Source organism: Uranotaenia lowii, chromosome 1, assembly GCF_029784155.1.
Source record: "Uranotaenia lowii strain MFRU-FL chromosome 1, ASM2978415v1, whole genome shotgun sequence".
In the NCBI taxonomy this organism is placed as follows: domain Eukaryota; kingdom Metazoa; phylum Arthropoda; class Insecta; order Diptera; family Culicidae; genus Uranotaenia; species Uranotaenia lowii.
In genome coordinates, this window is record NC_073691.1 from 146327888 (window position 1) to 146346438 (window position 18551).

General features: G+C 40.1%; 1 protein-coding gene and 1 pseudogene across 2 annotated transcripts in view; both read right to left on the bottom strand.

Annotated features, from left to right (window-relative positions):
• Positions 1-1575: 1575 nt before the first annotated feature.
• The window catches only part of LOC129740431 (sodium-independent sulfate anion transporter-like), a 64070-nt gene continuing 47094 nt past the window's right edge, over positions 1576-18551 (bottom strand). The window contains exons 1-4 of one of the 2 annotated variants that reach the window (XM_055732101.1): positions 16756-17394; positions 14002-14433; positions 2795-3154; positions 1576-2724 (exon numbers count right to left, since the gene is read on the bottom strand). In XM_055732101.1, the coding sequence (XP_055588076.1) occupies positions 1754-2724; positions 2795-3154; positions 14002-14433; positions 16756-16867 (1875 nt within the window). In that variant the 5' untranslated portion in view covers positions 16868-17394 and the 3' untranslated portion in view covers positions 1576-1753. Of the gene's footprint in view, positions 2725-2794; positions 3155-14001; positions 14434-16755; positions 17395-18551 lie in introns of those variants that run through there. The other variant, XM_055732102.1, reaches the window with a different exon arrangement.
• Positions 8541-9900, bottom strand: LOC129740432 (ubiquitin-conjugating enzyme E2 Q2-like; annotated as a pseudogene).

An 18551-nucleotide genomic window follows, 5' to 3' on the forward strand; every position in this document is an offset into this window, starting at 1 on the left:
CCTATCTTGTATTTCGCTTTCTTACACAGATTCCTGCACCTAGAAGAACAGCTCAATGAAAAACATGAAATGTTCTGTCAAATAAAAAAGCCAATTTTGGAAATAATGAAAATTACCTATTTTGTGGATTTGTAGAATTTGTATTGAAAACCGCTTTTTTGACAAATCTCATCCATTGAAATCCCCATTTTTCTACATTGGTAGTGCCATTCTTCCCACTGAAAATCGCCTTAATTTAGGCTTGAACTGTTCTACGAATGTTTGTCAGCGTTTGAAACGTAGACACTTCATAAGCTTTTGCGAGCGGATTTCTCTTGTGCTAAGCAAAACAAACACGTGCTGGTGTATTCCTATCCTCAGAAAATTCTTGGCACATTCCATTGAATAAAATATGAATTTTGGTACTTCAAGCTATGTAGGAAAAGCAAACAGTTATAAGGAATATTATTTCTGCGTTAAAGCGTTTCTTGCAAACAAATTTACACAGAGATCGATCTAAAGTTTTCGAAATTTCGAAAAATTAAATTAAGAGTTAGTCTAAAGTAAAAAAATTCGAATAGGATCAAACCGCAAATAAATTAATTGTATAGTTTGTTATATGAAAATATAAACCATAAACAAAATTTAAAAGAATACACACATACCTTTTGCTTATGGAAACGATTCTGAGATCTTTGAGAAACTCGACATCTTTTCTTCGTTGCTAACATGGATGACACTAGTGAAAACCGCTGAATAGTCATCTTTAGTCAAGATGTATTCCAAGGTATCCGGAACCGAAGCCAGATCTGTGAAAGAGAATGGAACACAATTTAGGCATACATTGCGTAATTTTTTCTCAACATTTATATATTTTCTATTCATTAATCTATCAAGTTTTGAACATTGTATCAGTAAAATGGTAGAACAATGATGCCAGTACAGAACGTCATATTTTTTGGGAAAACATCCCCGGTTTTATTTTGAAATATACATTGAAGGGTAATTTCGGGTGGCAAATGATATCTGGGCGGTGAATGGCTACTTGTTGATAGTATCTTTCTTACAATGAATCCTGATTCATCTCTCTTAGTTCCCAAAGTTTTGAAAAAATGCCACTCAAAGTGCGATGATTTGTACAAAGTTTCCGCAAAACAAAACTTTACATGCGTTTTTCTCAGTTTGATTTTTTTCACACATGGGACTCATAAGTGCATGGAAGGGCAGATTAGGTCTTCTCGTACAGTGCGGTATACCCTTTTTAGAGCATATGATAGCATTACCTCGAATCTTGTATTCATCATACAACCCATTACACGACCATGCCATTGGAGTTTAATAAAAATGTTAAACATAAGAAGCGTACATTTTCTGCATTCTACCAATTATTTATTGAAATTAGAGCAGTTCTAAGATGTATTGTTTCGTTTCCTTCGGGAGGTGGAATCTAACAGGACAGTTTCGGTACATGAACAGAATTTAAAATAGTACATTTTATTTTCAAATATGACTAGCATCCCCAATTGCTAACTTCAACAATCGCTATTTTATTGTGCTTTGTTTAATCCTATTACAGCGAAATCTTTTGTATATCACTTTATTTTTTTCGTACTTTTATTCACTTATGCCTTCCGCAAACGGTTTTCTTACATACTTAATCTTAACCTAGTCTTAGGAAAAACAAGTTTGGCGTCTAAAGTTAAAATCTTTGTCGAGCGTAAACGCTCACAATAAATAATGCATCCTAGAGGTAACGATTAATCACAACTGGTTGTTAGGCCCCCACTTGATCGTCCAGTGTCCAGCACTGAACAGGCACTTCTTCCAACGTATGGCCATGCTTGAATAACGGTACGAACTTTTCAGCGTCCAGCCGGAATGCCGTGTGCTGTGCAGCACGTTGCCAGTTCCAGAATACAACCGGCCTTCGTTGAAGTCCAAGGTCTTCCACGATACTAGCTAAAATTTTGGCAACTGTCGAGTCGATACTATTGATAGCAGTACCATTGATAGCGATGGCGTCTACAGAATTTTGCTGCGACAGTTTCAGTATACGAGATTTCAGATATTCTGCAGATGAATACATGAGAGATTGGTCTGGTGCCACGACCAAAAGATCAAAACCGTTGACCTTTTCGATGTAGTAGGCAATCTTCGGACGCGAGGTATTGTACAGTACGAAGCAAAGATTGACAGCGATTCCTATCACCATACCATACTCTAAACCTAACAATAAACAAGTCAGCAACGTGACAAAAAAGGGTATGATATCTATTTTCTTTGTCCGCCAGATTTCAGCTGCCGCGTGGAACTCAACCATGAAAAACATAGCGGCAATGATGACTGCTGCCAGGGTAGCTTTCGGAATGAAATAGAATGTATTGGCTAAGAGACCCAAAGCAAGCAGCACTACCAGCCCCGTTGTAACTCCACCGGCAGGAGTTCTTACTCCGCTGTTGTTGTTGACGGCCGATCGTGTGAAGGATCCCGTTACCGGCATCGAAGAAAAGAATGAACCAGCAATGTTGCATAACCCTAGGGCAATCATTTCCTGCGTTGCATCAATTGTTTTACCTTTCGAGAATGCCTTGGCGATGGCAATGCTCTCCAAAATTGCGATCAACGGTAACGCAATAACCGAAGTTCCTAGCTCAGAAACCATGTCGCTGAACTCGTACGTCTTATTACCTACCACTGTCGAAAACGGTGGCAGCTGAACTGGCGGCAGGCCGGATGTTACATTCCCTAAAATAATTATACCATAATGGAAACTAGATCATTGTTTGATTGGAGAAAATTTAAAAACTTCAATTACCGGTTAGCAAAAAAGGCGTATTTCCGGTGCTGCTCAAACCGTAGGCTAGCAGTGTACCTCCGATGACCACGATGGCATTCCTAGATAGGGCTAGATACTTTCCAAGCGATCGCCAGCGACCACCCAGATCTTTCAGGCGCATCATGAGCAACAGGAGAACGATGGTACCGATTCCTAGCACCGAATCCCACAGCCTGGTCAGATGGATATTGTGGATGACATTTTCCCAGGATTCCAAAAATTCGTTGGATTTCCCATGCAGACCCAGCAACGATTTGATTTGACCACTTGCAATGGTTATGGCAGCAGCTGAAGTGAATCCGGCCGTTACCGGCATGGAGATAAATTGTACCAGGAAACCTGAAATAAAAAAAATCGATTAAGAATTGATTGATACACACACCACTATTATTTCCTTCTACCCATATTGTGATGGACAAAATCGTTCAAGGTTTCACGGGTAGAAGCCCCGTCGTCATTGGCGAGGACTTAAACGCGTGGGCGGTAGAATGAGGTAGTCGCCTTACAAATCCCAGGGGTCAGCTCCTACTGGAAGCCCTGGCAAAGCTGAACATAGACCTGGGGAATGTAGGCGATACAAGGACCTACCACACGAATAAGAGCGAGTCCAATTTCTTTGGTGGCGGCTGGACGAGCGACTGGAGGGTAAGCTCGTGTTGGCACAAGTAAATATGCGGACAGGTAGAAGAGGTACGACAACAGGAGCACGTCTCTGGTAGACAACACAATTCGACCGGAACGTCTTTGTCAACGTGTTAAATTAGGAGCGGAACTTGGAAAACCTGTCCGCAGAAAACCTGACGAGGGCACTCGCACGCGCATGTGACGTTGCGACGACGGAAATCGCGGACCTGCGTACTAGCTGCCTACGGTCTAGATGATATATACAGACGAGGACGCGGGGGGGTGCCGCAGGAAACGTGTCCGAACAAACTGCGCGAAAAGTCAACGAACTGTTCGCACAGCACGAGGAAGTTTCATGGTCGGGGGTCCCATATCACTGGGACAAGCGTGACGAGGAGGAACTGCGCGACATTTCCAAGTCCTTTCAGTTGAATAAAGCTCCGGGTCCGGATGGCATCCCTAATGTAGCAGTGAAGGCCACGCTCATGGAACACCCTGAAATGTTCCGGTCATCACTGCAACAGTATGTGGATGAGAGGGTCTTTCCAGACGAGTGGAAGCGGCAGCTATTGATGCTCCTGCCAAAACCGAGTAAGCCACCAGGTGACCCATCAGCATATTGCCCGATATTTCTCCTGGATACTGCTGGAAAGGTGCTATAGAATGCAGCTCTACACCGAAATGCGAACGGCCTATCCGATAAACAGTTCGGTTTTCGGAAAGGCCGCAGCACGGTGGATGCCATTCAACTAGTCATCGAAGGGGCAGACGAAGCCAGGCTGAAGAAGAGGAGAGGAGACCGTTTTTGCGCAGTGGTCACCCTTGACGTGAAGAACGCCTTCAACAGCGTCAGTTGAGTTGAGTTGAGTTGAACAGTGAGAATCTCGGCAGGAGTTCCACAAGGATCGATACTTAGCCCGGTATTGTGGAACATCATTTACGACGAGCTGCTGAGACTGCGTCTCCCCATGGCACAGTGGTCCAGAAATGAAATTTAGCGGGAAACAATTATTTGCGCTCTTGCCTTAGGTTTAAGACATTTGGTGTCCAAGACAAAGTTGTACAACATCACAAGGCGCTACTTTTGAATGAAACATTTTTAGGGTGGTTCATAAAACTCCTTAGATACGAAAATTATTTTTTTACTGTAAGGAGATAGTGCTGTATTATGTTCAGCAATTATGTAGAACAACATAATTGATGAAACTTTGTAAAAGACTTTGAATGTCTATCTATTAACGTTTAGGTTTTATGATGAGTTTTCGTGTACAAGTTAGGGTGGTCCTACAAAAACAAGTTTTTTTATTATAACTTTGTTGGGTATCAACTTATCAAAATCATGTGTTCGGCAAGTATTTAGCAAATCATCATGCGCATCTTTTGTAGCACACAGATTTCTAATATCTACTTTTGATTCGCAGTTATCATTAATTTTGTGTTCAAAAATGGCCGTTTTGTATGAGCCATAACTTCAAATGAAGCAAACCAAAAAATTCAAACTTTAATTCATTTGAAAGAACATGTTAAAATCTACATTATATCAAAAAACTGCAGAGGTGTTTTTTGTTTAAAGCTTTTTATTTACATTTGAACTTGACCAAAATTGCCATTTTTCATATAACCTTTCTATATTATTTTTGACTACTTTTGGCTGCGTGAGGAATAACCGTACACATCGTAACATTTATATCATCATTATAGTTAACAGAAACGGAAAAACGGAAAAAAGTTTATTTGAGAAATCAACAAAAAATTCATAGAAAATAAAAATAAACACTTATATTCTAGCAATAATGAAACTAATAAAAAAACGCGTTAGGGGTCACAAATCAAATGACGGCTGGATTCAGCAAGGCTGATTTTTTAATATTTCATACATTTTCTATTGGATAATGAGAAGTATGGATCTGATGTCAGTTCGGTTACAGATACGGAGTTGAACGGACGTGTTTTAAGATTGCTTAGCGTGTGGTTATTGTGAAGACACAGAATACAAAATGGAGCCCAAGCGAGAAAAGACTGTCAAATTTCATTTCGGGAATCAGACGCGTAATCCAACTAATGGCGAAGTTTTTAATTTCTTTCGGAAAAATGGATGGAAGTGTGACGACCTAAGTGCCATGTACCGGGAAGATTTTAGTTTATTGGTGAAATTCCAATCGGAAGAATTTTTGCAAATGGCAATAGCGAAGCTGGATAATCCGGTGCTCTTCGAGTATGCAGACGGCAGTTTAGTAAACGTGACAGTTTCTGAAGCCAATAGATCGCTCAAATACCTAAGGATTTTTGGTCTTCCACCGGAGGTAGAAGACCACTATATTTCTATTGTTTTAACGAGGTTTGGGAAAGTGAAACAACTGGTTAGGGAGCGATATTCCATAGACTCTGGGTTTCCCATTTTAAATGGGGTCAGAGGCGTCTATATGGAAGTAGAAAATGAAGTACCAGCTAACCTTGAGATTCAATATATCAAGGCAAAAATTCATTATGAAGGCATGCGTAAAGAATGTTTCGTGTGCGGGGCATTGGATCATTTGAAGGTTCATTGTCCCAAAAAAAGAAACCTGAACATTAGGCTGCTGGGTAATAAAGAGAACAGTTCGTTTGCTAGTGTTGTGGCAAATGGCATCAACGTTTTGACGGAATCGAAAAAAAAATCGACACTATCTAGAAAACCGGTCACCTCATCTGTGTTGGATACTCGGAGAATTGAAGTAGCTGCTGATGTCACCGTTGAGATAGGCGACAACGTGGATACAGTAGAGGACCACGGTAATCCTCGTGTGCTATCTGGAAATCAAGATCACGCTTTGGCAAACAACGTTGCATGCGATAAGGCGGAAGAAAACGAACGAGTGGAAAATGCTGGCGAAGAATGGCGTGAGGTAGAGAAGAGAGAAAAAACGAAAAAACGAGACAGAAGATCTTTCAAAGAAAAGGGTGAAGAGACTTCGGAGAACGAGACGCCTGGACGAAAGCAGATCATCGTTGCAGCCAAAGGCGAGGATTATCATCGAATGCAGGCCAGATTTTCGAGGTCACGTGAAACAAGGAGTGCCTCTTGCGATTTGATTCGAAGAAAAAAGTAGATCGTTGAACACTGATTGCCAAATAATTTGCAACAATAGTTTAAAAGTTTGTATGCGTAAACTATGAATACAACCAGATAGGAAAAAGTGATAAATTGGTGTATAAAAAGAGATAAATTGATTTTCGGCATACTTGTTTTTGATAAGTTTGTTAGTCATAATCGCAAAGTAGCAGTTGAAGCTATCATACTAATGAAGAACAATTGATGGAAATGTTGTAAACCCAAAAGATCGTAAAGTTAGGTTAAGATTCGTTTTAAATAAAAAAAAATAAATAAAAATTTTGTAATTCCACAAAAAAAAAAAAAAAAAAATGTCAGGAGGAGTCTTTTAAAAACATCCTCCAGACTAACCACACGATCGAACTTTCTGGAGTGGTTTCCTCGAAATCTTCGTGAACTTCTGTTTCTTGTTTCACCAGCTTCTTCCGAATACATGCCTATGGGTAAAATATGATGTTTTTTGACTGCTGCTCCATGCACTAACAATTTGTGTACGGTTGGAGAAACGGGATATCAGCTATATAAATTGTTATAAAGCCGAGTTTCTTCAGCATACCCTTCAAACGAGCTACTGTTGATAAATGGTTAAAATCACGTAAAACTTTTCCAAAAGCTGAACATTCAGTGCAACTTCAATCCGTTTCTCGAAGAATTTCCTGGCAATATTTCCTGTATTGGAATTCCCACCGGTGACCCTAGGCTCATCAATACATAAGTTCAGTTGTTCTTTTAGTATGTTTCGAAGACTTTGACGCCGTTCATTCACTTCTATATTGGTTTTCCTGACTCTCCAAGTGGGTTTGTCCATACAAGACGATCTGCGATCTTCATGAACATTTCCAACGAATCTTGTTAGATCTACATTTTCCTTAGCAAAAATGAATGATTCATTAAATCTACATTGAAATAATTTGAAGATCAAAAGAAAAAGGTTCGTTCTAAATAAATTTACACCTGCTGTGGTTTGAGCTACCATATGCTCCACATTTGAAAATCAATCGAAGCATTTTTTCCGGAAATGTAGAATTATATTGTAAATATTTCAACAACCTTTCCACTGTATGACCCACCAAATTAATTTAATTAATTAATTTCTTTTTCAATGTTAATTTCGAAAGCTTCGGATCCATTTTTAACAGAACTTCAACCACATCTTTTTCACTAGACCCCTTTAGCCAGTGAACGACTATAACTTTCCCTTCAACGTTCATCACGAATAATCGAAACTCTTGAACTGAAAACTGTGTGGTTTACTTGGGTTTGATCAAAATGATCACCGGAGAAACCAAAACTGGCTTTCACAGTCAAAAGGACATAAGTGAATAATAACTCCTTCTAAGAAAAATACAATTCAAGGCTTTCTTGTTGGGTAGTTAGTAATTCATTGTTTTCAATTTATAGTTCTATACATTAATAATCAAGAATCCTAATTTTTTATTTTTCATTTGTGCCTCTCTGGCTATGTAAGTCTTTCAAAATTTTTACAAAAGGTTATGAATAGGAAACTCTGCTTTTGTAGTGGTAAAAAATTAAGAATTATTGACTAAGGGTGCGAAAGCAAAGAAGAATTCCATGTCGCAGAGCAAAAGTCATATATTTTGTTTTATGAAAAATGGCAATTTTGGTCAAGTTCAAATGTAAATAAAAAGCTTTAAACAAAAAACACCTCTCCAGTTTTTTGATATAATGTAGATTTTAACATGTTCTTTCAAATGAATTAAAGTTTGAATTTTTTGGTTTGCTTCATTTGAAGTTATGGCTCATACAAAACGGCCATTTTTGAACACAAAATTCATGATAACTGCGAATCAAAAGTAGATATTAGAAATCTGTGTGCTACAAAAGATGCGCATAATGATTTGCTAAATACTTGCCGAACACATGATTTTGATAAGTTGGTACCCAACAAAGTTATAATAAAAAAACTTGTTTTTGTAGGACCACCCTAACTTGTACACGAAAAATCATCATGTAGCGGAGCGGTCATCGAAGTAAACGATCGCGTTTTAGTTCGTTTCACAACTCTCTTTTTATTAATCGTAATTCATTCTTATATATACCCTAAAAAAAGAAATGAACTTAGTTCATTCTGAACAGAACTAAGTTCATTCTCTCTCTATATCTCTTTTTGGCTACTCAGTCAACACCTGTTTTTTTCTTCAATTGACTTGCCAACAAGAACTTTTCTGGGCCCCGGACCCACTCGAGTTCTTGCTGACAAAGTTGAATAAAAAAACAAAGCTGATGAGTAGCAGTGTTCGCTTCTTGGTACCCTGGCCAATAACCTTTTGCAAACCTACTTTGTGTGGGAATTGGCCTCAGGTCCGTTACATCTCCCCCTACTATCTGAGTTTGAAGCTATTCTAGAAGAGTATAGCTTCAAAACAGGGGAGTGCAGGAATCTAACTTTTATCTAGCTAATTGAAGATCCAAAATGCCGACCTTGGTTGAACTCCAAGCTTGCGGTGTAGTTAACTGAAGTGCTGAGCCATCCTTTATATCGTTCCTGTTGCTGCCTTGTTATTTTTCCCAATCTGTGTGTTGGCTGGGGCTTATCTGCTATGGTTGTTGTCTCTGTGCTTCCGGTCGCTGTTTGCTACTGTAAAGATTAGGATAGTTTGCTGGTTTACTGCTGTTCCGATTGCAGCTGCTTAAACCCGTTCAATTTGCTTTTATTTGTCCTCCTTTGGCGGAGTGAACCAGCCGTTCTTCTTGTGGATTTGGACCAACGATTTGAAACTCTGCTGTGCACGCGTCAAGCTGTCCTGGCCCTATGAATGATTCTTGGTCACACCAAATTGTATTCGGACTGTACCCTTGACTAGAGTGGCCGCTTTCTGCATTATAATCGCCTCGACCGTGTATACTGAACTTCAGCCTTGTTCCGTAAACCACTCCATACAGATTTCACCACCCACCAGTACGTAACCACCGAATGAACGACCCGAACGAACTGTGGCTCGAAAAGATGCCTCTCCTTCAAGGTGATGTTGAGCAGGATGCTGTCCTTGTCCCTCCTTCTTCTTCAGCAGGACAAGATCGTTGTGCAACGGGCGGTCCGGGTCGACCGACATCAGCCGTATGTTCCACTCGTAAATCGAAACGTTGACCAGCTCTATCGAGTATATGTTGCTCTTGCACGAATCAGACCGGTAGATGTCCCGTAGTTCCTTCATCAACCGATCGGTCGCCTGTACCGAACCTGAGAATGATCCGTTCAGATAATCTTGTCGTTGACTTCGACTTAGTCTTTCTAGAGTTGCTAGATGTTCTACTTTTATTTCGTATTTCTTGGCTATACCCCGTGCATTTCCAGATCCTCCTCGCCTTCGCTGTCCTGATCGCTTTCGCTCGACGTCACCCTCTCTGTTTTTTTTCGTTTCCATGCCCAACGTTAATAGATAGACATTCAAAGTCTTCTACAAAGTTTCATCAATTATGTTGTTCTACATAATTGCTGAACATAATACAGCACTATCTCCTTACAGTAAAAAAATAATTTTCGTATCTAAGGAGTTTTATGAACCACCCTAAAAATGTTTCATTCAAAAGTAGCGCCTTGTGATGTTGTACAACTTTGTCTTGGACACCAAATGTCTTAAACCTAAGGCAAGAGCGCAAATAATTGTTTCCCGCTAAATTTCATTTCTGGACCACTGTGCATGGGAGTGAGACTTGTGGGATTCTTCGACGATGTTATTCTCCTGGCATCGCACCCATCAACCGGAGAGGTCTAGCTGCTCGCCACAGTAGCGATTGAGAAAGTGGAAAGTTGGATGCGCTCCAAGAGCTTGCGTCTGGCTCACCACAAGACCGAGATGGTGCTGATCACCAACCTGATTTCAGCACAATCAGGGACGATAACAGCTGGACTAAGCGCAATCGCATCCAAGCGTGCGATCAAGTACCTACCTGGGATGATGATCTACGACCGGCTGAGTTTAAGGGCCCACGTCGACTACGCCCGCAAAAGAGCGGCAATGGCGACAGCAGCCCTCTCGCCGGCCATCCATGTCTAACAACTCGGCGATCAACTGCAGCAGAAGCAGGGTACTGGCGAACATGACCTCGTTCATTATGCGGTACGGAAGCGCACCCTAGAAGGCAGCCTTGAGCAGGCAGTATAAAGCTCTGCAGCGTGCAGCGGCTGATGAAACTGCAAGTCATCAGCGTATACCGAGCGGTGTCCTCGTTAGCTGCTGATATTGTGGCGGTGGTCATGCCTATCTCGGTCTTGCTAGAGGAACAGGCACATGCTCGATGTGTGGAAACGTGCCAGAGAGGCCTCGATGCCCAGCAGGCAGCACCGGAATGCAGCCAATGGACCCATCGGTTGATTCCTAACATCGGATTTTGGATTATCGGAGACATGGAGAAGTAGATTTCTGCATGACGCAGTTCTTGACTGGTCACTGATGCTTGCTTCATGCAGTATTACCATCGGTTTTACACGTGGCCTCGTCATTCTGCCCAACCTGCGGTGACACAGTTGAGACACCAGAGCACATAGTGTTCAACTGTCCGAGGTTCGAAGGGGTACGCACTAACATGCTTGCCGCCTGCGGACCAGACACGACAGCCGACAATATCGTGCGGAGGATTCGTGAGGATGCCAATACTTGGCGCGTGGACAACGATGGGTTCACCCGAACGCGAGTCTAGGATTAGCTTATTTCGATTCGGCACACGGACTGGCAAAGAGGAGTGAACCTCGAGCCCAACCAAGTGGAGCCAAGATCTCGAGTCGTTAGAGGAGAATTGGAAGAATATTGTTCATCGGGTTATGTCGTAAGACGGAAAACCATGTAAATAAAATAAGCAGTGTAGACTACACCTGCGGATTACCAGCGAAAAGTGTAGGATGTCTATTATAAGTTCAAGTTTGTAGCAGACCGCGAACATTGAAGGATTACTTGACTGGCTGAGGGCTGTTGCCCTGTTGAGTAGAGAGCATTGATTATGAGTTTTATCCATTCGTTTTCCCTCCCCCTGGAGATCGCACTTTTCTTTGCTTCGAGCGCAATACACATTCTTCGGGAATGCTCTTCACTCGTAATCGAGTGAAATCAAAGCGAGGTAGCGAACGAAGTCAGCGCTCGAATGACTGCTGCCTGTGAATGAAATTATACAATGATGAAATATTATGTTTGGACCACTTTACAAAGCAACGAATAATACTGTTACAAATCATCGAATTCCAGGACTTTCTTCTGCTGGTGTTCGTTGATTTCGAAAAAGCACCACCACTGAACCACGAAAACATCTGGGCTGCTGTTAGACGACGAGTAGTCTATCTCATCGGAGCACAGTACGAGGCATTTTCATGCAAGATCTTGCTCGACAGTGTCTTGTCCGATCTAATCCCGGTAACTAATGGAGTGAGACAAGGATGTATTTTATCACTGCTGCTTTTTCTCATCGTAATGGATGAGATCTTGACTGAATCGATTGACTGTTGTAGACCAAACCGAGGATTGCCGTGGAATGCTTCGACAATAGAGCAACTGAACGACCTTGACCTGGCAGACGATATTGTTTTGCTCGCTCAAACACAACAAGACATGCAGATCAAACTCGACGACCTCACCGGAAGCTCCAAAGCAGCAGGTATCAAAATCAATGTCGGAAAGACCAAGTCGATAGAAATCAACACAGTGAATCCCTCCAATTTCGTGGTAGCTGGGTAACAAGTTGAGAAAGTGGAGTGCTTCCAGTATCTTGGTAGCCAGATAACGCCTAATGGTGGTACCAGGAAAGACATCGAAACCCGGCTCAGAAAGGCCCGGTTTGTGTTTGCGAGTCTCCGGAACATCTGGCGCTCATGTCAGATATCTCTACGAACGAAAATCCGAACCTTCAACTCAAACGTCAAATCCGCATTGCTGGAGATGGATTTGGCACACGCTGCAAAGAGATGAAAACGAGATTTGCAGAGAGGCGCTTGACTGGAATTCAGTTAGGCATCGAAGAAGAGGCAGGCCCAGAAGCTCGTGGCGACGTAGTCTAGCCGCTGAAATCCGCACTTTTGACGAGAACCTTGGCTGGCAGCAAATGAAGACGCTGGCTCCGAATTGCAGTGGAGATCTTTTATCTCAGCCCTATGCCTCGGTCAATCGGCGCCGGACCCTTAGATAGGTAGATATAAGGTAACATTGACAACGATTTGGAAGCCTTAAGCCAATCGTCCTTGTGGAACAGTCGACCGGAAACTGCGTGGTGAGATTTTGAAGACGATTAAGAGGAATTCAAATCTGTCGGACCGTGAATTTTCCAGAAAATTCGGTGCTGCCCATAGTACCATGAGGAGAATTCGATTCCGAGAAGGAATCAAGTTGTATGGAGCTCCGACCATAAAACAGAATAGGCCAACATCCGTGCTCGGAAGCTACCTCCGACCAGGTGCTGACCAAGTTCGATGGGTGTCTTCTGATGGACGATGAATCTTATGACTTCGGGCAAATCTCTGGTCAAAAATTTTACTTGGAAACGGCTCGGAGGATGTTCCAGGCAAATTTAAATTTGTTTTTGCCGACAAATTTGCACGAAAATTTATGATTTGGCAGGGCATTTGCAGATAACGTGGCGTTTTAGTTACAAATGAGACAATGACGTCTCGGAAATATACCAAAAAAGTGTCTCCAAAAACAAATTCTGCTATTCATTCGATTCCACGACCATCCCGTAATGTTTTGGCCAGATTTGGCAGGCTGTCATTACAGCAAAGTCGTTCAAGAATGGTATGCAGAGAAAGGGGTCCAGTTTGTTCCGTAAAACCTTAACCCACCTAACCGCCCCCAGTTACGAAATACTGGGATATCATGAAGAGGAGACTCAAGGCGAAGGGAAAGGTTTTAAAAGCAAAAGACAATCAGATGAAGATCTGGTGGAAAAAGATAACTAAACAATGGACGAAGAAGGTAAGCGCCGCCTGATGAGCCTCGTTTCAGGAAAAATTTGAGAATTCCTTCGAAACCGTGTCGAATAATTTTATCCGTACTTTTCCTTGAAAGTAGGAAGAAAACGCTACATTTGTATAGAAAGAGATTTTGAATTCAAAAACAATAACTGAAATACAGGCAATTGTTTTTGTTCCAGTTGGAATGCTAGAAAATACCTAAAAATGCAGTTTCATATTCTAATAGTTTATAGATGCATTATTATTCACTTTTTCACAGTGAATTTTATGAAATAATCTTGATTTGTGTAGAAAAACATAAGTGGTACTGTTCTTATTTTGGACCTTCTTTTCATATCGTTAATCCTCAACGCCAATTGTTTAAATTTATGCTCGATTTATGCCTTAAACTTTTTAAAACAAATTGTAGAAGAAAAATTTGACGAATTTTAATCATTCGTTTTATCAAGCAAAACACATGTTGGTACTATTCTTTTTTCGCTTACTGTATGTAAACATTCTCATATTCATGAATATAAACGAACTAAGAATTTCAAATGGTGCATACGAACTCACCTAAATTGAGCAGTCCAAGTATCAAAATGACACACCCTGCCAAAAAGGCAGACAGAATCGCAAATGCTGGTCCGAGGTTGGCCACGTGAATCTGCACCATCAGGGACATGATGGCTGTCGGTCCGATTGTGATGTCCTTGCAGCTGCCGAAGATGAAGTAGACGAAGCACCCGATGAAGGCAGAATAGAGTCCGTACTGGGGCTCCAGGCTGGCGACTACGGCATAGGCAATGCCCTGCGGGATCACCGTTAGGCCTACCGTAAGTCCGGCCACCACATCTTCCAGGAAGAAGCGACGTTCGTAGTTCGGGAGCCAGCTCAGTATAGGCAACCGCTTCTTGACCAGCTTAGTGCTGCAACATCCCTTCCGGAGTCGGTTTCTCAGCAGTGATCCCAGCTGTGGCATCCGCTCCGTGTAATCCTCTTCCGCATCTAGTGATATCAACCGAGGGGAATCGGTACCCAAAGAAATGAATCAAACAAAGAAAAAAGAAACTGATTAGCGCATTATCGTCACAACAAACAGAGGACCGGTTCAGGTAAGTTTTGGAATCGTCCAAGGTCATCGGAAAGAGCGGAAAGACTAGGCGGATTTTGCTGTCGCGTTTATTATTGTAACATCATCGGAACGTGCCGGCCGGGAACGCGATTGTGCGGAGGTGTGATTCGTCTCCGGGCGGCGCGATATTTGACTTATCAACGATTCGAAGCACGTGCTTGCCCCGGTCTGAATCCGCAATTTGGGCTTGCACTTTACTGTTAATCACGCTGATGGCGGGAAGCCAGAGTGAACAGCAAGCAAAATGTAATTCACCTGACGTTGTTCCCGGTTGGACCGATTACACTAGTTTACAAAATTTAAAAAAAATCGTGAACTTGATTAACTGACCAACATTTTTAATGTAAAATCGGGCGCTGAATCCGAAAATGAAATTCAAAAAAATCTCAGTAGAACCGTTTTTGAGTTATGCTCCAAATATGAAATTTCGAAAAAATAAAAAAAAGTTCTTGTACTTAGATTAAAATATCTCGGACGGCTTAACAGTAATTTGAAATCCCGCTTTTGCATATTGAAGGTGAATAAGTTTTCTATCGGTCATCTGAACACTGTTTTTGCGTTTGACCAACAGTATTGCTGATATTAGTGACTTTATGATAAAAAAAATTATAAAAAACGCATTTTTTTTAGAGAAAATTCTGTTTCAACGAAAGTTTTAGACTCGATGGTAGCATTTAAAAAATCTGATTTTCTTTTGCGCTTGAATGGTAATTTAAAACAAAGATTTCAAGTGGTTATTTATCAAAATTGGTTGAAAATTGAAAAAGTTATGGCTATTTTACCATAACTGAAATTTTTGGAGTTTTTAATAATTTAACGAACCGCAGTACACTTATCATAGTGTAGGAAGAATGAAACATAATAAATCTCACTCGCTCCAAGTCAAAATTATTTATAAGCTTACCAGAAGGTCACATGCCAAGTTTCTGGAAGATCTGACCAAAGGGAGGGGTTGCTTAAGTCTCAAACGTGAATACAATTTTGAGGTATTTTGCCCGGAAGGAACGAAAAATACTGGTTTTTCATCAATAACTTTTTTCATCACTAGCTGATTGTTTTTTATGGTTAATTTTCTTAAAGCCTAAGTTGAGACAAATATTTCACCCGAAGACTGTAACTCGATTGGATTTGAAACAGAAAAGTTATTGCGGTTCAAAGATTGTATTTTGGTCGAAAATTGTCGTATAAAACGCAATGCGTAAAAAGTACTCATTGCGTGTTGGACAAAATTTGCAGCCTTTGAACCGCAATAACTTTTCTGTTTCAAATCCAATCGAGTTACAGTCTTCGGGTGAAATATTTGTCTCAACTTAGGCTTTAAAAAAATCAACCATAAAAAACAATCAGCTAGTGATGAAAAAAGTTATTGATGAAAAACCAGTATTTTTCGTTCCTTCCGGGCAAAATACCTCAAAATTGTATTCACGTTTGAGACTTAAGCAACCCCTCCCTTTGGTCAGATCTTCCAGAAAATTGGCATGTGACCTTCTGGTAAGCTTATAAATAATTTTGACTTGGAGCGAGTGAGATTTATTATGTTTCATTCTTCCTATACTATGATAAGTGTACTGCGGTTCGTTAAATTATTAAAAACTCCAAAAATTTCAGTTATGGTAAAATAGCCATAACTTTTTCAATTTTCAACCGATTTTGATAAATAACCACTTGAAATCTTTGTTTTAAATTACCATTTAAGCGCAAAAGAAAATCAGATTTTTTAAATGCTATCATCGAGTCTAAAACTTTCGTTGAAACAGAATTTTCTCTAAAAAAATGCGTTTTTTATAATTTTTTTTTCTCATAAAGTCACTAATATCAGCAATACTGTTGGTCAAACGCAAAAACAGTGTTGAGATGACCGATAGAAAACTTATTAACCTTCAATATGCAAAAGAGGGATTTCAAATTACTGTTAAGCCGTCCGAGATATTTTAATCTAAGTACAAGAACTTTTTTAATTTTTTCGAAATTTCATATTTGGAGCATAACTCAAAAACGCTTCTACTGAGATTTTTTTGAATTTCATTTTCGGATTCAGCGCCCGATTTCACATTGGAAATGACCTTCAGTTTACTGAGTTCAAAAATGCTGTAAACTAGTGTTATCATCGAAATCGAAACAAAGAATGCGCCCGGTTGGAATTATGGTTCATTGTTAAACTGTTGTTTGTCCGGAACCGTTCATGAGGAACATACCTATAGCCAGTTTACCGCCGCCACCATCGGGATTCTTGTATCCATCCGGGATCAACTTCGGTATCGATCCGACACGAACCGGAATGGAACTGTCCGGGAGTTTCGGCGACATCACTGCTTCCACTTATTGGAAGAACGTTCTGAGCACTATGAGCACTATTGTAGTTTTGTTACGACTGGCGCTGGCTGATAGCTGGTAATTGCAACTTGGACAATAGAAACTATAACCTATATATGAATCTAACTGAACTATGAAAAACCGGAATCCTCGTAGTGCCGATAAGCCACTTCGATTATCTACAGTAACGGGCATGAATGTTCCACTTGACAAAAGTGACCTGCCCTGCTCTAGAGGTCATTGACCCAACAATTGTAACTAATAACTTTTAATTCATTAAGGTCAAAATCTACTGTATTGTTTAAATACATTTCCATAAAAAAAATTTGGACAATACTTTAAATCATGTACGCTACTGTAGGTTGCAATAGTGCAGAAAGTACGCACATGACGATTGATTGACTGCTAGTTAGGCTTCAAACTCAATAATTTCTCAGTGTTATCAAGAATGGGCAAGTTTGATATGGGAATGGGAACTCCAAGCGAAGCAGGAAAGTGATTGGAAATTTACCTTATACATATACGCAATGAAATTTCCCCAGCAGAACATGGAAAAAGTTATGAAACACGAATAAAGTGGGATACATTAGATTAAAATAATCCAATTTAACCAAAGATTCCTGTATTCCTGTAGATTCAATCAGAATTAAAGTTTCTTGGCCTGGCCACCCAGTCGACAAAACCAGGGGATGCGGAAAAAAGTTGAGATTTAAAATTGTTTGGAAAAAATGTGGGAAAAACTTGAGAAATCCTGCGCAAATCAGTTTCAGCATCATTATTTTTATTTTTTTTTTCAAATAAAATAACATCGGAGCAATCATGCCAAATCCCAACTAGGTGACTTGCAAATCGTCTTAAAAATCTGCGCTTCCAAAGTCATTCCGTCTTAACAAACAATCAGCAGTAGCAGCCTTAAAAATCTGCGCTTCCAAAGCCATTCCTTCTTTCTCCAGTGGCCGATTCAGAAACTATTTTGTTCTAGCAGCAGCCTTTAAAATCTGTGCCCCCTGTGCCAATCCGTCTTTCTACCAGAGACTGAATCAGAAATAAATTTGTCGTAGCAGCAGCCTCGACAATCTGTGCTCTCTGTTCTTATTCTACCAACCACTTCATTGTCGTGATTAAGTTATTATTGTGAACTTTAGCCTTTCTTCTTTTCATCAGATTAAATTCAATCATGATTAAATTTCAAAACGTTATTTTTTTTTTTCAAATTCAAGATATAACAGCGAAATTTTTCAATGAACTCTTCAATTGAAAATGAAGGAAAGAAATTTAAATTAAGATTTATGATATTAATTAACAGTCATTATAATTTTCTTAAACATTTTTAAGTCATCGTTAACTTCTGACCTGATCTGAGATGTACTTAAAGAATTAGAATTATGATTCAATGTCGTATGAAATTATATTTTGCTGAAAATAATTATTCGCATTAGTTTTCTGGTGTTTCGGATATATTGATATCAAATTTGTAAATTAGACTGCTCAAGTGAACTTGAAAGCAAATTTCTAGTTCAGAATAAGAAACACAGTTTTGATAAATCTATAAATGACTTACCGAAAACAGCATTCATTCTGATTTATATTGAAAAATATTTGTAACACTTTTTATTCTTTAGAATTTGTGTGATGTTTATGACTCATGAGTAACAAATTGGCTTTAGAAATAAATTTC